The sequence below is a fragment of the Aegilops tauschii genome, chromosome 4, assembly GCF_002575655.3.
Source record: "Aegilops tauschii subsp. strangulata cultivar AL8/78 chromosome 4, Aet v6.0, whole genome shotgun sequence".
NCBI classification, from domain to species: Eukaryota; Viridiplantae; Streptophyta; class Magnoliopsida; order Poales; family Poaceae; genus Aegilops; species Aegilops tauschii.
In genome coordinates, this window is record NC_053038.3 from 152,464,352 (window position 1) to 152,480,394 (window position 16,043).

General features: G+C 47.3%; 1 protein-coding gene across 1 annotated transcript; it reads right to left on the reverse strand.

Annotated features, from left to right (window-relative positions):
• Positions 1-4,628: 4,628 nt before the first annotated feature.
• LOC109739640 (vacuolar protein sorting-associated protein 26A) lies at positions 4,629-8,815 on the reverse strand. Its single transcript, XM_020298709.4, has 11 exons — positions 8,537-8,815; positions 8,329-8,403; positions 8,161-8,235; positions 7,997-8,069; positions 7,613-7,657; positions 7,098-7,209; positions 6,807-6,873; positions 6,496-6,540; positions 5,677-5,732; positions 5,398-5,573; positions 4,629-5,095 (listed from the first exon to the last, which is right to left on the reverse strand). Exons 1-11 carry the CDS (start codon positions 8,537-8,539, stop codon positions 4,908-4,910), a joined length of 915 nt encoding a protein of 304 aa, XP_020154298.1. The 5' UTR covers positions 8,540-8,815; the 3' UTR covers positions 4,629-4,907.
• Positions 8,816-16,043: the final 7,228 nt, after the last annotated feature.

Here is a 16,043-nt window from a genome sequence, read left to right on the forward strand (position 1 = left end):
CGGGTTAAGTGATCAACAGGTGGTGGTGGTGGGTTGTTGTTGTTGTTGCCTTGATTCTGTACTAACACTTGCATCAGGGCATTCTGCTGCTGAATCAACTGAGTGATCTCCGGTGGGAAAACAAATCTGGTGTCGCGTCTCGGAGGCATCTGCTAGGTTAGAAAAGGTGAGAATTTAGAATAGAATGAGGTCTAGAGAGAAAACACTACCCATATGCTCATGAGACAAACACAATCAATATCACTCAATCAATTCAAACAAGGCATACAATCGATCTAACTATCGTTACAAAGTGCCCGGACTATACTATATACATGGGGAAATACTACTACTGATTATGGTGGTCTACTAGAAATTTTGATCGGTCGAAGACTCCATGATATCTGCTCCAGCTTCATCAACAAAATCATCTTCACTGGGCTCTGAGTCGGTGTCGTCGATGATGATGTAGTTATCCGGGCAAGCGCAATCATCATCTTCTCCTCCTGGTGCTGGGTCTCCCATGAATACTCCGATCTTCTTTATCAGGTCGTCATTCTTCCCCACCAGTGCGATGATTTCCTCCATATAATCCTTGCGCGTAGCCTTGAGTTCTTCCTCCAACTCCATGATCTTGGTCAATGCCTTCTTCAGATCTATCATGCCTGTGCTCATTTGGTTCTCCTGGCGACGAATGTGTTGGTTTTGTTCCTGGATGAATGCTGCAATTGATCCATCCTTCTTGGTGCTGATCATCTCCCATTGCTCATCTCGGCGCCCACAAATCTGATAAATAGTATCCTTAAGCTCCCTGTGGTAGACTTCTCCAATGCGTCCCATAGTGATGTGGGCTGCCATGCTCTTCCCTAAACTCCAGGTTGGTGCATCAAAGGAAAACTCTATAGGCTAAGTGACTGGCATGAACGTCCTTCCGGGAACTTGAACTTGAATCATCCAGCGCTCTTCTTCTGGTAGTGTGGCGTTGTAAGTTCCGGTGAAGCTTGGAATTCCGATGTTCAGGTATCTAGTGACTTCCTTCAAGTGTCGTCCAAAAGGTGTATCTTCATCCGGTTGCATGAACTTGTTCCTTGCATCCGCCATTCCTAAAAGAGTAGAAAATGGCGAGGAGTCAGAAATGAGAAGAGAGTAGTGTTCTAGGGTTTAAGCTTAGTGGTCGTGTCCTACAGTCAGCGTGTGCTCTGATACCACCTTGTAGCGACCAAACCTCAAACAGTCTGATCTACCGTGCACCAGTGTCATCCCTGGATCAGTAATGCTGACACGCACAGTACTTGGAGGATTTATAATAGCGTAGCAATCACACACTTATTACATCGAGTATCTCAAAAGAGAAATAGGTATGACAAATATGGCTTAAGGCCAACTAAAACGATAACAGCGGAAGACTTGGAAGATAAGTGAGTCCATCAACTCCAACGGCATCACTGGGTATAAGACCACGACCTAAGGCACCTTACTCGTCGTCTGAAAAGTCTGCAACATGAAACGTTGCAGCCCGAAAACGGGTTAGCACATGGAATATGCTGGCAAAATAACACATAGAGAGTAATGAACCGAATAAAGCTATACTACATGCATATTTGGCTGGTGTTAAGCTCTATGGTTACAGTTTTGCGAAAAAACAATTTTTCCCTACTGCACAGGAATAAATTTTATTTAACTATCATGGTGGTTGTTAAACATTGAGAATGGTTGACAGCATCTCAATCCCAATTAAGTATCATCCTTAACCCAACAAAATTTATTTAAGTAACATGATGAGATTCACATGATAATCCAAGTACTAGATACTCAAGATGTCCATAACCGGGGACACGGCTAACCATGATTAGTTTATACACTCTGCAGAGGTTCGTGCACTTTTCCCCACAAGACTCGATCTCCTCCATTGGATTACTCGCACTACATGGTGTTTGAGTGACGGATGACCGAGACATAGTCTTTCAGAAGTGTTTGCACCTTACGATCGGGTAGACCATTACACCTACTTTCCCCTACATCTGCTAGTCTACCACTGTAAGAGTTCACACAACTTATTCAACTATGTTAGAGCCCATAATAGCTTGCGGCTGCATACGGAAGTTTCCAGCATGAATAATCTCATGATCCCTTTGAGCCTGGGTGGCGTTCCAAAAGAAAACAGGCAATCACTGGGATACCCAGGTGCCTCAATCCACCCAGATGTGTGTTTAAGTTGCCACCTTAAGTAAACCATTAAATTAACAATCTCACATCTTTCATGGATACACTCACCCAATCCACGTCTACTAGCATAGCATAGCAATATGAGCAAACATAGAAGTAACTCCCAAGGTTTGATAACAAAACAGGTAATAGGTACTACCTCATCTACTTCCCAATACCCATAATTTAATTAGATCCTAATCATGCAATGTTTGAGGATTGGTCTAATGCAATAAAACTGGATAGTAAAGAGGTATGATCAAAGTGTTACTTGCCTTGCTGATGATCCGTGAAACCTAGAGATTCGAAGTAGCAAGCGGCGCACTCCGGGTACTCTACCGCAAACAAACAAGCATACAGTAAGCACTCAACTAATGCACAGGTAAAACTCAAATAAAAGATTTAACCAGAAAGTTCAACTTAAGAACTCCGGTTTGCAAAAAGAATCAAGTCAAACGAAGCAACGAAAGTCAAACGGCGAAAGAAACAAGCTTCGTTTACTAATCTGGATCTAAGTCAAATTTTACAGTAGCAAAAACTTGTTTGAGTTGGTTAAACGGAAAGAGAATTTCGAGACGAAACTCTAGGCGCTTGAATCGCCTGATTCTGATAAACGAGCGAAAAGATATACTAGAACGAAAATCGGATCAGAAATCACGATCTGGAATAATCGCGGAAAATCCAAGAAAAAGGAAAACTGACGAACAGTTTATCGAACGAACGTTCGTTAACTGTAACTAAACGATGAACACGTTCATTAAAACGAACGAACGCTCGCAAATTAACTAAACCGAGAAAAAGAAAAAAAACCTAGGGTTTAAAAAAACGAATCGTTTTTAAAAAAAAGGGACACGGCGGCGGCGGCTCGGTATACCTCCGGCGAGGCTCTCCGGCAGGGCGGGACGGCTCCGGCGGGGCGTCGGGGCTGCGGGGTGGCGGCGTAGGGCGGCGGGGTCGACGGGCGGCGGCTTGGGGCGGCTCCGGCGGCTTGGGGGCGTCGGCGTCGGGCGGCTCCGGCGTCGGCGGCTTCCGTGGCGGGCGGCGGCGAGCTTGGGGTGGGGAGAGGTGGCGGTGGGGCGGGGTACTTATAGGAGGGGGGGCGACTCCGGCTTGGGGAGGGGGCAACTCCGGGAGGCGTGCTCCTCCCGGATTCGGCGGCGGCGGCGGACTCCGTCGTGGAGACGACGACGGGAGGCCGTGGCGCTCGCGGGCTGGCCTGGCTCGGCTGGGTTCGGCCCAGTCGGGCGGCGCGGGATTTTTTTTAAATAAATTTCGCCGAACTTAAAAAAAACCTAGAAAAATAAATAAATATCTAAAAATACCAAAACAAATTTTCACCGTCTAATTAAAATAATTAGAACGAGATGAACATTTTCTTGGCCCAAAATGAAATTTTGAAAACGTGCAATTTTTCTAATGCAAATAAAATTGCAATTAAAATCCAAATAAAATCGAATATTTGATTTTAATATTTTTCCCCTAATATTTCAATTATTTTGGAAAAGTCATATTTTCTCCTCTCATATATTTTAATATGAAATATTTTCGGAGAGAAAAATAATTAAAACCAATGATCCTATTTTCAAGATTTGAGAAAACCCAAATATGAAAATAAAGAAATCCCCAACTCTCTCTCCGAGGGTCCTTGAGCTGCTTAGGATTTCGAGGATTTGCCAAAATGCAATAAAATATGCTATGCAATGATGATCTAATGTATAACATTCCAAATGACATTCGAGGATTCGTCTAGGCTCCACGGAAGCACCCTTCCCTTCCGCTGAAGCACCCTCTTTGCGACTCCGATGAGCGGTGTAGGCGGACATAGGGAAGGCAAAGGGATCCGTCGCGGCCGGCCATAGACTAGTGTTGTGGGAGTGGACCGCGTGACTGTACGTGCTCATAGTTTTTCTTATTTAGTTAAAATATGGCCAAAATGTAACCGTTTTCGTCTGGTTCGTATGAAATCCATCATGTTTGTATGAAATTCAGTCATGTTTGCATGAATTTCATCCGGTTTGTTGAACAAAAGTTTGCGGTGTTTGCATGAATTTCATCTAGTTTATTGGAACAAAAGTTTGCAATGTATGCAGCTAGCATGAATTTCATCCGATTTATTGAACAAAAGTTTGCGATATATGCAGCTAGCGTTCGATGGTGGCAAAATTTGTGGGCCACCTTGGAGATGCCCTTAGCTGTTGGTGTCATTGCTAGCTGGTTGTTTCCGTTACTTCGGTTTGCTTGCTTCCTTCCTACCCGTGTCATGGCCTCGTGGATATTGGTCGTTCCGTAGGGTTGCCGTATGAGCTGTGGGGGGTAATATGGACTTCTCTCACAAAGACAACAAAAATGTATCGAAAATCTGCTGACTCCAAATCACATGAAAAGAATAATAAAAAAATCGGTTGAGCGTCGATAGCCTAACGACCTACACAACATGAAGCAAATATCAAATACAATTGGTTATCTCAAGATGCTTCACAAGCGTCTAAGGAAAAAAATGTCTCACAAGAGGGCGGAAATGAAAATGGCCAAAAGTCAGCAATCCAGCATTTCAGTGATTGTATCTAACCAGATTGCTATGAAAAAGGCGTAACAAGTGACGGCGCACGGTACATTGGAACTGCACTGCATGCTCTCCTGGAGAGTTATATACAGCATAACAGGATGCCAAATTGCTAACTCTTGCAACACACGATTCAGGCCAGGTTCCCAGCGGTAGATGTCTATGAAGGCTGTGGAGTTTCGTCAAGGCGGAACATGTTTATCTCTTGCTGCTTGAAGTATCTCCGGTCTTCCTCATCCACAAGGACCAGGTTGAGGTAGTACTTGACACTGAACTTGTTGTTTATGTTGCGGTAAGTCGGGGTTAGCTCGTATGGAGTCAAGAATAGCCTTACTGGAATAGATTCTCCTGTAAAATGGTTGTTCAGTGAACTCAGCACACAGTATGGACAACGTATTACCTCCGTCCCAAAAAGCTTGCCTTAGGTTTATCTAGATACGGATGTATCAAACACCAAATGTGTCTAGATACATCCGTATCTTGACAAATCTAAGACAATCTTTTTGGGACGGAGGGAGTATTTGATAAGTAATTATGAGTTCATGATACCTCAATGGCCACTACTTGAGGTATATATGTACGTTCGAAGATTTGGAGCTAACCTAGAAAGCAACGCTAGAAAGGTACAGTAGAATAAATGTGTAATATACCTCTGACTGGGGCACCATCCATCAGCTCAAATTTAGCAAGTGTCTCAGTCTCAACATATGTGTTAGGACCTGATCCTGTTGATTCCCGGCGGCGAATCTCAAGCTCCATGTTTTTTATCTTTATTCTGACTAGAAGAAAATAGATCTTTCCTACAATGACATCCTTGAGATGGTACCTGAATAAGGCAATGATCCACCAGAAGATGATCAATCTCTGATTGTGCTAAATTGGGTGACAAAAGAACATACTGCCAGACTGGCATACTGTACTGATCTTACTTGCTTTTGCTGTACTCAAACTCAATATGCAGGCAATCTTCAATTCCAACTTCCATCTGAAAGCAGTGATCAGTTTTAGTAATCGCAGTACAAGGTCGAGCACATTAACTCTAGGCTCCAGCACTCTGAACACCACAATTTACACTAGAAGCCAAGGATATCAAGAAGTGGCTAGTTCATTGCCATCTGAAAGAATATAGGAGGAAACGACGCATGCAAACTACAATTAGATGTTGCATTTGACGAAAGTAGATCGAGAAAGTACTCCAGCAATCAGCTTGTTAGAGTATCACCATGAAAATTTGAAAACACAAGTAAGCTTTTAGTAGATAAAAAAATATCAACAGGAGGAACATGAACATTTGAGTCCGAGTGGACAGTCCTCACTGTAGCACGCTAGTAGAACCATTATTACCCCTTATTTGGTACAAACTGCTGCCTGCTAACACTTTGTTCTCAAGAAGATCAAAGTCATTGTTAACTTGTCCAGTGATCACTGTGACTTCAAGAATGATGTTGAACTGGTGCTACCATCATTTCCAGTATTTGACCAGGTAAGATCGTATGTTACGTCCCTTCCATTTTTAAGCTATTATTATTATTATTATTACAAGTTTTATTTCAGAACTTGACTAAACGGCACACCGAGATAATTTGAACAAGGAACACATGATAATATTAACAGGTAAGTAGGGCATGACCTAGCCATAAGCCCATAATTGACCTATTCCAAGCGTATCACTTAGTCCAACAAACAACCGAAACACTTTAAATTATAAACTTGAGAATAAGTTAACACATCCAGTTACTAGGACTAACCTTGATGCTGTTATTGATTGAAGGAAGAGGAGAATAGTTCCTTACCTGAAAAAAAAAATTAAAGAACATCGAACACTAGGTAATCCACGGAAAACATCAAATACTAAAACCTGATATGCATTTCCTTGTAACCACTAAAGAACAACTCAAAATAGCGTCGAACACATGAGAGTATATATATATCAGGGGACATTCTTATACTCAACTTTCCATAAGATAACCAGAATTAGACTATTGGCAGTCCAAGTTGGACCAAACAAAGTTACAGTGACAGACACATGGAAGATCCATGAGATGAAGTTTAGACTTACACAGAAATCCCGAGATTCCACAATATTACCAACATAGTTTCTACCAATCGTCACTTTCAGGATGTACCTGCAAGCATAACAAGTACGCACCAAGTCTTCAGAGATGGTGTTAATTTAGTTTTTGATGCTGAACAGTATGCATACTATTCTTTGTTATGAGATGTGCAAAGCATAATGCAAGTATTTTACTCCCTCCATCCCATAATAATATAAGATGTTACTACAACCAATATGTGAGTGTTGTAATAAAATCTTATATTATGGGACGGAAGGAGTAGATTTCTTTCTTACCTCAGTCTGACATTTGTTCCATTGTATGACTCATATGGCATTTCAACAGTAGAGAACTCAAATGGATATGTCTTTCTTTCATATATTTCACCAGGAACATCTAACTCACGCACTGCATGTACAGAAAAAGGCACCTCAGGTGATGAAATGGACTTTTAAAAACAATAAGGTAGGCAACTTAGATCGAAGGGCGGTAAGCTACACATCATCTGAGGGCCAAACAAATATACACTGTTCACTTAATTATACTTCTTTACTTTAATGAGCAGAGTACACATAACAAGCAAGATGAGAACAACAAATTTTGTTCATAAGGCACAAGTATCAGAGAGATTTTGAAGATAATTTTTGGGATTAGTAAACAATGTGTTTCTAAAGGATAGCAAGATTCAAAGCGTGCTAGCAAAAGAGAAGGAACAGACAGCAATAATTGTGAACAGCACAGAGGATATCTTGGAAGGAAGGTTATTGTCCTACTGTACTAGTGTTGAAAATTACTTAAAGAGAGAACCTACCCAGTGAAGTGAAGTCATAGAAGTTGCCTCTGTCGAAATACAACTCTGCAATAAAAATGAACACAGACAATAATGTTAATACCTAGCAAGACCTGAAGTGTTGAAAAGTAGTTTATGAGTGGACAGAGATAAACAAAAGTTAGATTGGTGCTCAGGAACAATATTTTTTGCAGTTTCCCAGCAATGAAATCCTACAATTTCTCATGGTAATGAAATTTCAGAATAGCATTTACAAACAAATAGTGCAGTCAGCAATCTGGAAGAATAACTATGCTTAATTTCTAAGAACGTAATACAGCATCCTACAGATCAATTAGCACCAGCACCAGAGCACTTGACCTAATCACATCAAGGAAGCATTTGAAGGAGCAGCATAGACTTTACCTATCTGTCCAAGCAGCTCAATCTTAACACCCATGTGCTCAATCCTTTTACCAGGAACAGGCGCTATTGATACCTGCAAACCATTTAATCACGAATCCATGCCAACAGTCGACCTCGCACACTAGAACAAACACGCGGCAGGCAAGGAACACCACCGTCAGTACCTCTCCGGCTATGGTCTCCAGGCTCTGGAACGCCGGCACCATGGTTGTCTTCCCATTATCCTTCTTGACTGCAACCTGCGGTTAAGAATCAAAAGGCTGAGAATGAGTCCAAGAACCCAGCGACCTCTCCTGAACACGAAGAACGTGCAGCCGAAGGGGCCGCCGCACCTGCTTCCGGCTCCTCTCATCGGAAAAGGTCACGAAGATGTCGCAGGGCGGCTTGAAGGCGCCGATGATGTAATTCTGAGAAAAAAGAGCGGAAATCAGAGTGGGATCTAGTGCGATCTCAGGTGGTAAAGACGCCCCAATTCGGAGGGGAACAAATAAGGAAAGTACTAGCAAGGTGGTCAAGATCGGACGTAATCGCGTTGGTTACCATGGCTGCGTCGGAACAGAAGAAAAGGTGGATGTGGAGGGCGACGCGGGGACGATAGCCGAGGAAGGTCGCCCACGCCGGAGGAGGGGATCACCGGTGTTGTTGGAGCTGGGCGTCAACTGCCGGGTCGGGCTTCAGGAGAGAGGAAGAGAGAGTTGGGTGGGTTGCTCTGCTGGCTTCTACTGTGCTGGGTATGGAACTCGCGATGCGTTTAGGACCGTCCACCTGATGGATCTGAACAAATCGCAGCCGTCCATTGGATCAATCGGGACTGAACACATCGACCCAAGGCAGGCGGCCCAATGGAGACACGAGTGATACGTTTGGTAGGTTGCATACCCAATCAGGCCCCGACGGATGAAAATAGGTTGTTTGGTTGTGTGTAAACAGGCCGACTCGCATCGGCGCGAAACTTAAAGCACCCGAGAGCCTAACTCGCTGGGAACGCTTGAATCGACCGTTTCCACTAAGCCAAGCTGAGCCGGGCGCAAAAGCAAGACGCGGTGTAGGGCGCGGTGCAGGGGGGATTCAGTCGGAGAAGGTGGGAGGGGGAAATCGACGGAGGGGGATGGCGTGGTGCAGGGGGGATTCGGTCGGAGAAGGCGGGAGGGGGAAATCAGCGGAGGCGGGATGGCGCGAAATATACCCTGACCACCCCATTTACTCGCTCACCCCTGGCTCTAGGACAAACCCTCCTCTGTTATTGGCACCGGCGGTGGCGACGACTCAGATATGCGACTGCGACGACGGTGTTGGTGGCGGTAGCAGCACTCCCCGGCAGCGACAACTGCTTCTCCCATTCTTCTTCGACTCCGTCTGGCCATCCTCCTCTCGACCATGTCTCCCCTACCCCCGAAGCTGGTAAGCTACCCCCTCTCCCTCCTTTGTTAGGTCGTTCGATAGGACCGTTTAGGGTCGATTGAGCCATTCTTGACCGCATCATGGATGTCGCTTAGGTTGTGGATGAACAGACAAAGCTTCTAGTTCAGGCAGCAGCGCTGATAGCTGTGGTTCAGGCCTGGATCCTGCTGGTCCATAAGAGAGTTGTTCATTGGAATGACAAACATCTCATCCAATATGGTCCGATGTTAATCCGGGATCAGGAGATAGCTGTGGTTCAGGCCTGCATCCTGCTGGTCCATAAGAGAGTTGTTCATTGGAATGACAAACCTCTCATCCAATATGGTCCGATGTTAATCCGGGATCAGGAGAGGATAGAGAATCTGAATTACATCTACAACTGCAACGACACAAAGGCTCTGTGGATGCTTCGAACGACAAGAGCACCTTTCGCCAGGCTTGTGCAGACGTTCAGGAGCAGGGGGGCTGCTAGAAGATAGCATCCACATCACTATGGAAGAGCAAATAGCAATGTTCCTCCATGTTGTTAGTCATAACTAGAGGTTCAGAGTTGTACACAACACCTTCAGGAGATCAATGGAGACCATCTCTAGGTACTTCAAGCAAGTGTTGTATGCTATTGGGAACTCAGAGAAGAGATTATCATGTCACCAACCGACCGGACTCCTACCAAGATTCGCACTAGCCCAAGATGGTATCCATACTTCAAGGTGGGCACTGACTGTTGGGAAATGTTGCATGGAAACCAAAAAATTCTACGCACACGCAAGATCTATCCATGGAGATGCATAGCAACGAGAGGGGAGAGTGTGTTGAGGGAGTCCTGGATTGAGGGGTCCTCGGGGGTTCGGCCTGTGTGACGTGGGCTGGACTGATGGGCCACGAAGATACAAGATGGAAGACTTCCTCCCGTGTCCGGATGGGACTCTCCTTTGCGTGGATGGCAAGCTTCGCGTTCGGATATGAAGATTCCTTCCTCTGTAAAGCGACTCTGTACAATCCTAGGCCCCTCAGGTGTCTATATAAACCGGAGGGTTTAGTCCGTAGAAGCAATCATAATCATACAGGCTAGACATCTAGGGTTTAGCCATTACGATCTCGTGGTAGATCAACTCTTGTAATCCTCATATTCATCAAGATCAATCAAGCAGGAAGTAGGGTATTACCTCCATCAAGAGGGCCCGAACCTGGGTAAACATTGTATCCCCCGTCTCCTGTTACCATCGACCTTAGATGCACAGTTTGGGACCTCCTACCTGAGATCCGCCGGTTTTGACACCGACATTGGTGCTTTCATTAAGAGTTCCGATGTGTCGTCATCAGAAGGTTCGATGGCTCCATCAGTCATCTACAGCAATGCCGCTCTGGGGGAGGTTTTCTTCCCCGGCCAGATCTTCGTATTCGGCGGCTTCGCATTGCGGGCCAACTCGCTTGGCCATCTAGAGCAGATCGACAACTACGCCCCAGGTCACCAGATTAGTTTTGGGAATCTGGACTATGTCACTGATATCTGAGGAGACTTGATCTTCCAAGGGTTCACGACCCCAACCTCTGCTCTGGCCTTAGACCCGGAGCGCATCGCCGGTTCCGAAGACAGGATTCCTGAGCCCGCTGGACTATCTGCGGTCACTAAGCCCAGTACGGGAGAGCCGGAGGATGTAGTGTCACTGGCAACCATCATGAAGCCGGACTCTTCTCCGGACACTGGCTCCGAACCCTCGGAGTCAGCATCGTGTGAGCTCGGCCAAGGAGTCCCCTTCCCGCCGTACTCCACGGACTCTCTCCTCCCTGGCCAAGCCTCGCCTTTAAGCGAGGCTCTGGACTTGATGCGATCCCTCGTCATTACAGAGGAGCAACGTCCGAACTACGCCCAGCCCGGACTAGGGGCTGAGAGCGGGGAATTTTACGTCCCACCCACCACCCACTTCATAGCCACTGTCGAGGACTTAACTGACATGCTCGATTACGGCTCCGAAGACATCGACGGTATGGACGACGATGCTGGAGAGGAGCGGGCCCAAAACTCGCCGTTTACCGGACGCTGGACGGCCACCTCTTCGTATGACATGTACATGGTGGATACACCCAAAGAGGGTAACGGCGATAACGAGAAGAATCCAGACGAGGATAAACCTCCTGAGATACAACCAAAGCGCCGTGGAAAAGACAGCAATACCGGCACGAGAGACAACAATACTCCGGACGACGCTGAAGACGAAGAAGAACCCGTCGAGCCAACTTCCGAATAGGACGATCAGGAAGATGGGCAAGTTAGCCCTGATGAACAGACCGTAAACGAAGACTCGGAGGACATCAATTATCTTCCACTCTCCAAGGATGAGGTGAGCCTCGACAGCGAAGACTTTATCATGCCTGAGGAACCTCTCGAGCAGGGGCGCTTTAAGCGCCGGCTAATAGCCACTGCAAGGAGCCTGAAAAAGAAGCAGCAGCAGCTTCAAGCTGATCAAGATCTACTCAACAACAGGTGGACTAATGTTCTGGCAGCCGAGGAATACGGCCTCGAGCGCCCAACCAAAAGTTACCCGAAGCGTAAACTTCTACCTCAATTCGACGACGAGGCACTGGACCCCATACCATCAGCGCGTAACGCGGCTGACCGACCACCACGTGGCTGGGACAAAACGGCAACTCAAGCCGAGCACCAGCCCATACCACCTCGCCGTAACGGTAGAGACACAATAGCTCGGGGATATACATACAACCTGCGGCAGGACCTGGAAAATAGAGCAGGTCAGACCAGATCGATCTACGGATCGCGGGGGCGTGCCCTGACGCGCGACGACGGCTATCTAGCCGGACGTGACAAGCATAACCATGTCCGGGCCAAAAACCGCAGACGGACTCCATCCGAGCTACGACGCGACTTGGCCCGATATAGAGGCGCCGCACACCCCCTCTGCTTCACTGATGAAGTAATGGAGCATGAATTCCCAGAAGGGTTTAAACCCGTGAATATCGAATCATATGATGGAACAACAGACCCCGCGGTATGGATTGAGGATTTTCTTCTCCATATTCATATGGCCCGCGGCGACGATCTTCATGCCATCAAATACCTCCCGCTAAAACTCAAGGGACCAGCTTGACACTGGTTAAACAGCCTGCCAGAAAACTCTATTGGCAGCTGGGAGGACTTGGAAGACGCCTTTCGCGACAACTTCCAAGGTACATACGTCCGACCTCCGGATGCCAATGACTTAAGTCACATAGTTCAACAGCCCGGAGAGTCAGCCAGGAAATTCTGGACCAGGTTCCTAACCAAAAAGAACCAGATCGTCGACTGTCCAGATGCCGAAGCCCTAGCGGCCTTTAAGCATAGCATCCACGACGAATGGCTCGCCCGACACCTCGGCCAAGAAAAGCCGAAGTCCATGGCAGCCCTCACGGCACTTATGACCCGCTTTTGCGCGGGCGAAGATAGCTGGCTAGCCCTTAGCAATAATAATGCAAGCGAACCTGGCACCTCTGAAGCCAGAAATAGCAACGGCAAGCCCCGACGCAATAGGCACAAGCGTCGAAGCAACGGTGACAATACCGATGACACGGCGGTCAACGCCGGATTCAGTCGCTCCAAGTCCGGCCAGCGGAAGAAGCCATTTAAAAGAAACAATCCGGGCTCATCCAGCTTGGACTGCATACTCGATCGTCCATGTCAGATCCACGGCACCCCCAATAAACCTGCGAATCATACCGACAGAAGCTGTTGGGTCTTTAAACAAGCCGGTAAGTTAAATACCGAGAACAAGGAGAAGGGGGCGCAAAGCAAGGACGACGACGAGGAGCCCCGTTCGCCGAACACAGGGGGACAGAAGAAGTCCCCCCCCCCCAGGTAAAAACGGTGAGCATGATATACGTTACCCATATCCCCAAGAGGGAGCGCAAACGCGCGCTCAGGGATGTCTACGCGATAGAGCCAGTCGCCCCAAAATTCAACCCATGGTCGTCCTGCCCGATCACTTTCGATCGCAGGGACCATCCGACTAGTATCCGTCATGGCGGTTCAGCCGCACTGGTCCTCGACCCAATCATTGATGGATTCCACCTCACGCGAGTCCTCATGGACGGTGGCAGCAGCCTCAACCTACTCTATCAAGATACAGCCCGCCAGATGGGCATCGATCCATCAAGGATCAAACCCACAAAAACTATCTTTAAAGGAGTAATACCAGGTGTAGAGGCCCGCTGCACGGGCTCGATCACATTGGAAGTCGTTTTCGGATCCCCGAACAACTTCCGAAGCGAAGACTTGATCTTCGATATCGTCCCCTTCTGCAGTGGCTATCACGCATTGCTCGGATGAACTGCATTTGCTCGATACAATGCAGTACCACACTATGCCTATCTCAAACTCAAGATGCCCGGTCCATGCGGTGTCATAACAGTCAATGGAAACATGGAACGCTCCCTCCGTACCGAGGAGCACACCGCGGCCCTGGCAGCGGAAGTACAGAGTGGCCTTATCAAGCAGAATTTTAATTCGGCGGCCAAGCTCCCGGACATTGTCAAACGAGTCCGGACTACTCTTCAGCATGACAGTCCCGCTCGTCAGGAGCTCGACTAGCAATTCGGCCTCCGTCTCAGTCCCGACCAAATGGCGGCGTGCGTACCATGCGTACATAACTACGCACTCAAAATACCATGGGCAAAGACGGAGGCATAACTCGATTGTGGTCCATAATACGGCTCGACCTCCCCCGGACACACATATTTTTCCTCTTCTTTTTATCCTTTTTTGGTTTCTTTTTCACAGGCCCCTCACGATGGCCTGATCATCGATCCTTTCGAAGGATGGATATACCAAGGCGGCAAGCAGCATAGACGTGTGGGGTAATCTCTAGGTGGTCTTCTTGACGATCAGTCTACCTATTTTCAGCACCCGCACGCAGCTCCTCCCTGGTCTCGGCATGTTAAATAGCCCTGTTGTTTATCGCACTATTTGTACAAATACGCTTTCACATATTAATCAAATTATAATGGAAACAGTTTGCGACCCAATTTATGTGGCACTGGCTTACTACTTCATTTTATTTCGCTATCCTTATCGGTTGCACCCGTACACTTTGATACGCTTTAATTCGCCAGGGGCTTCATTGCGCTCCATACTACGGCAACAAAGTCCAAACAATTTTTGCAGTTTAGTTCGGCACCCGAATTTAGCATTATATGCATCAGCTCCGAATCATGTCTTTGGTCAATAGTTGGGTTTTCCGGCTCCTGTGCTTGCTACCTTACGTCCCATCCTATCGGCTAGGGTAGTAAAGGAAGAACTACTGCGATTGTGTTTCTGGTTTATCCGGGTAAACACCTCAGTAGAGAAAGCCGAAAACTGACTGTCATGATGCGGCGAGAGCTGGTTAGCTATTCGGAGGTTAAAATCTCTCGCGATTTTTTCCCGCATTATGCGACGGATCGGCCTCCACCCGATCAGGTGTCTACAGCACCCTAGTCCGGATTAACAAAATACTAACTAGGGGCTGCACCTACATTTCTATTGTCAAACTCCTATGGCTAAGTGAGGGTGATAAAGCCACATAGTCTGATTGCCTGGTTCGCTTCGCTAAACACCTCCTTCAAGGACCAAACTCTTGGATCAAGAGTGTTTAGGTTTCAACCCGAACACCCTCGTACTACCTACGTGGGGGCTGAAGCCGACGACTGGCAAACTCTCAGATTTAATAAAACGGCTGCACATGAGGCAAAATTTTAAAACAAACAACAAAGCATTATATTACACATCGGCTTTGTTTCATGATACAGGATGGGACAACATGAGGGTCTTCATTCAAAGATAATGTCTTTTGCACATTGGCCCTCTACAAGGCGGGATCCCTTCAGGACATCATCAAAATACCGCTCGGGCGTGCGGTGCTCCTTGCCCGCGGGCTGTCCCTTGGTCGCGAGCTTGACAGCGTCCATCTTCGCCCACTGAACCTTGACACGGGCGAAGGCCATCCGCGCACCTTCGATGCAGACCGACCGCTTGATGGCATCAAGCCGAGGGCAGGCATCAACCAGGCGCTTCACGAGCCCGAAGTAGCTGCTAGGTATGGCTTCAGCAGTCCATAGACGGATTATCAAATCCTTCATGGCCAATTCGGCCACCCTATGCAGTTCGGTCAGCTGTTTCAGCTGATCGCTAAAGGGCACCGGATGCTCTGGCGCAAGGTATTGCGACCAGAATAGCTTCTCCGTTGAGCTCCCCTCTTCAGCTCGGAAGAACTCCGCTGCATCAGCAACACTGCGCGGCAGATCCGCAAACGCTCCTGGAGAACTCCAAATCCAGGTCAATAAGAGGTACCTTTTCTTCACAAATTTGCTCTGCATAATAAAGGCCTTACCCCCCGCGATTTTCCTGGCCTCCTGGATTTCCTGGAGGGCACCCCGGGCTTCAACCCGGGCATCTTGTGTGCTTTGGCGGGCCTTGGCAAGTTCGGACTCTTGATCCGCAATATTGCGCTCGAAGGACTCGCATTTCTTCACGGCGTCCTGGAGCTCCTGCTGGACCTCACCGACCCTGGCCTCGTGTTTTTTGCGGGCGGCTTGTTCCTTTGCTGCTCTCTTCTGGGCCTCAGCCAGCGCCTTCTTGAGGGTCTCCACCTCGGTCGCCACTCCTACGAAATATGAT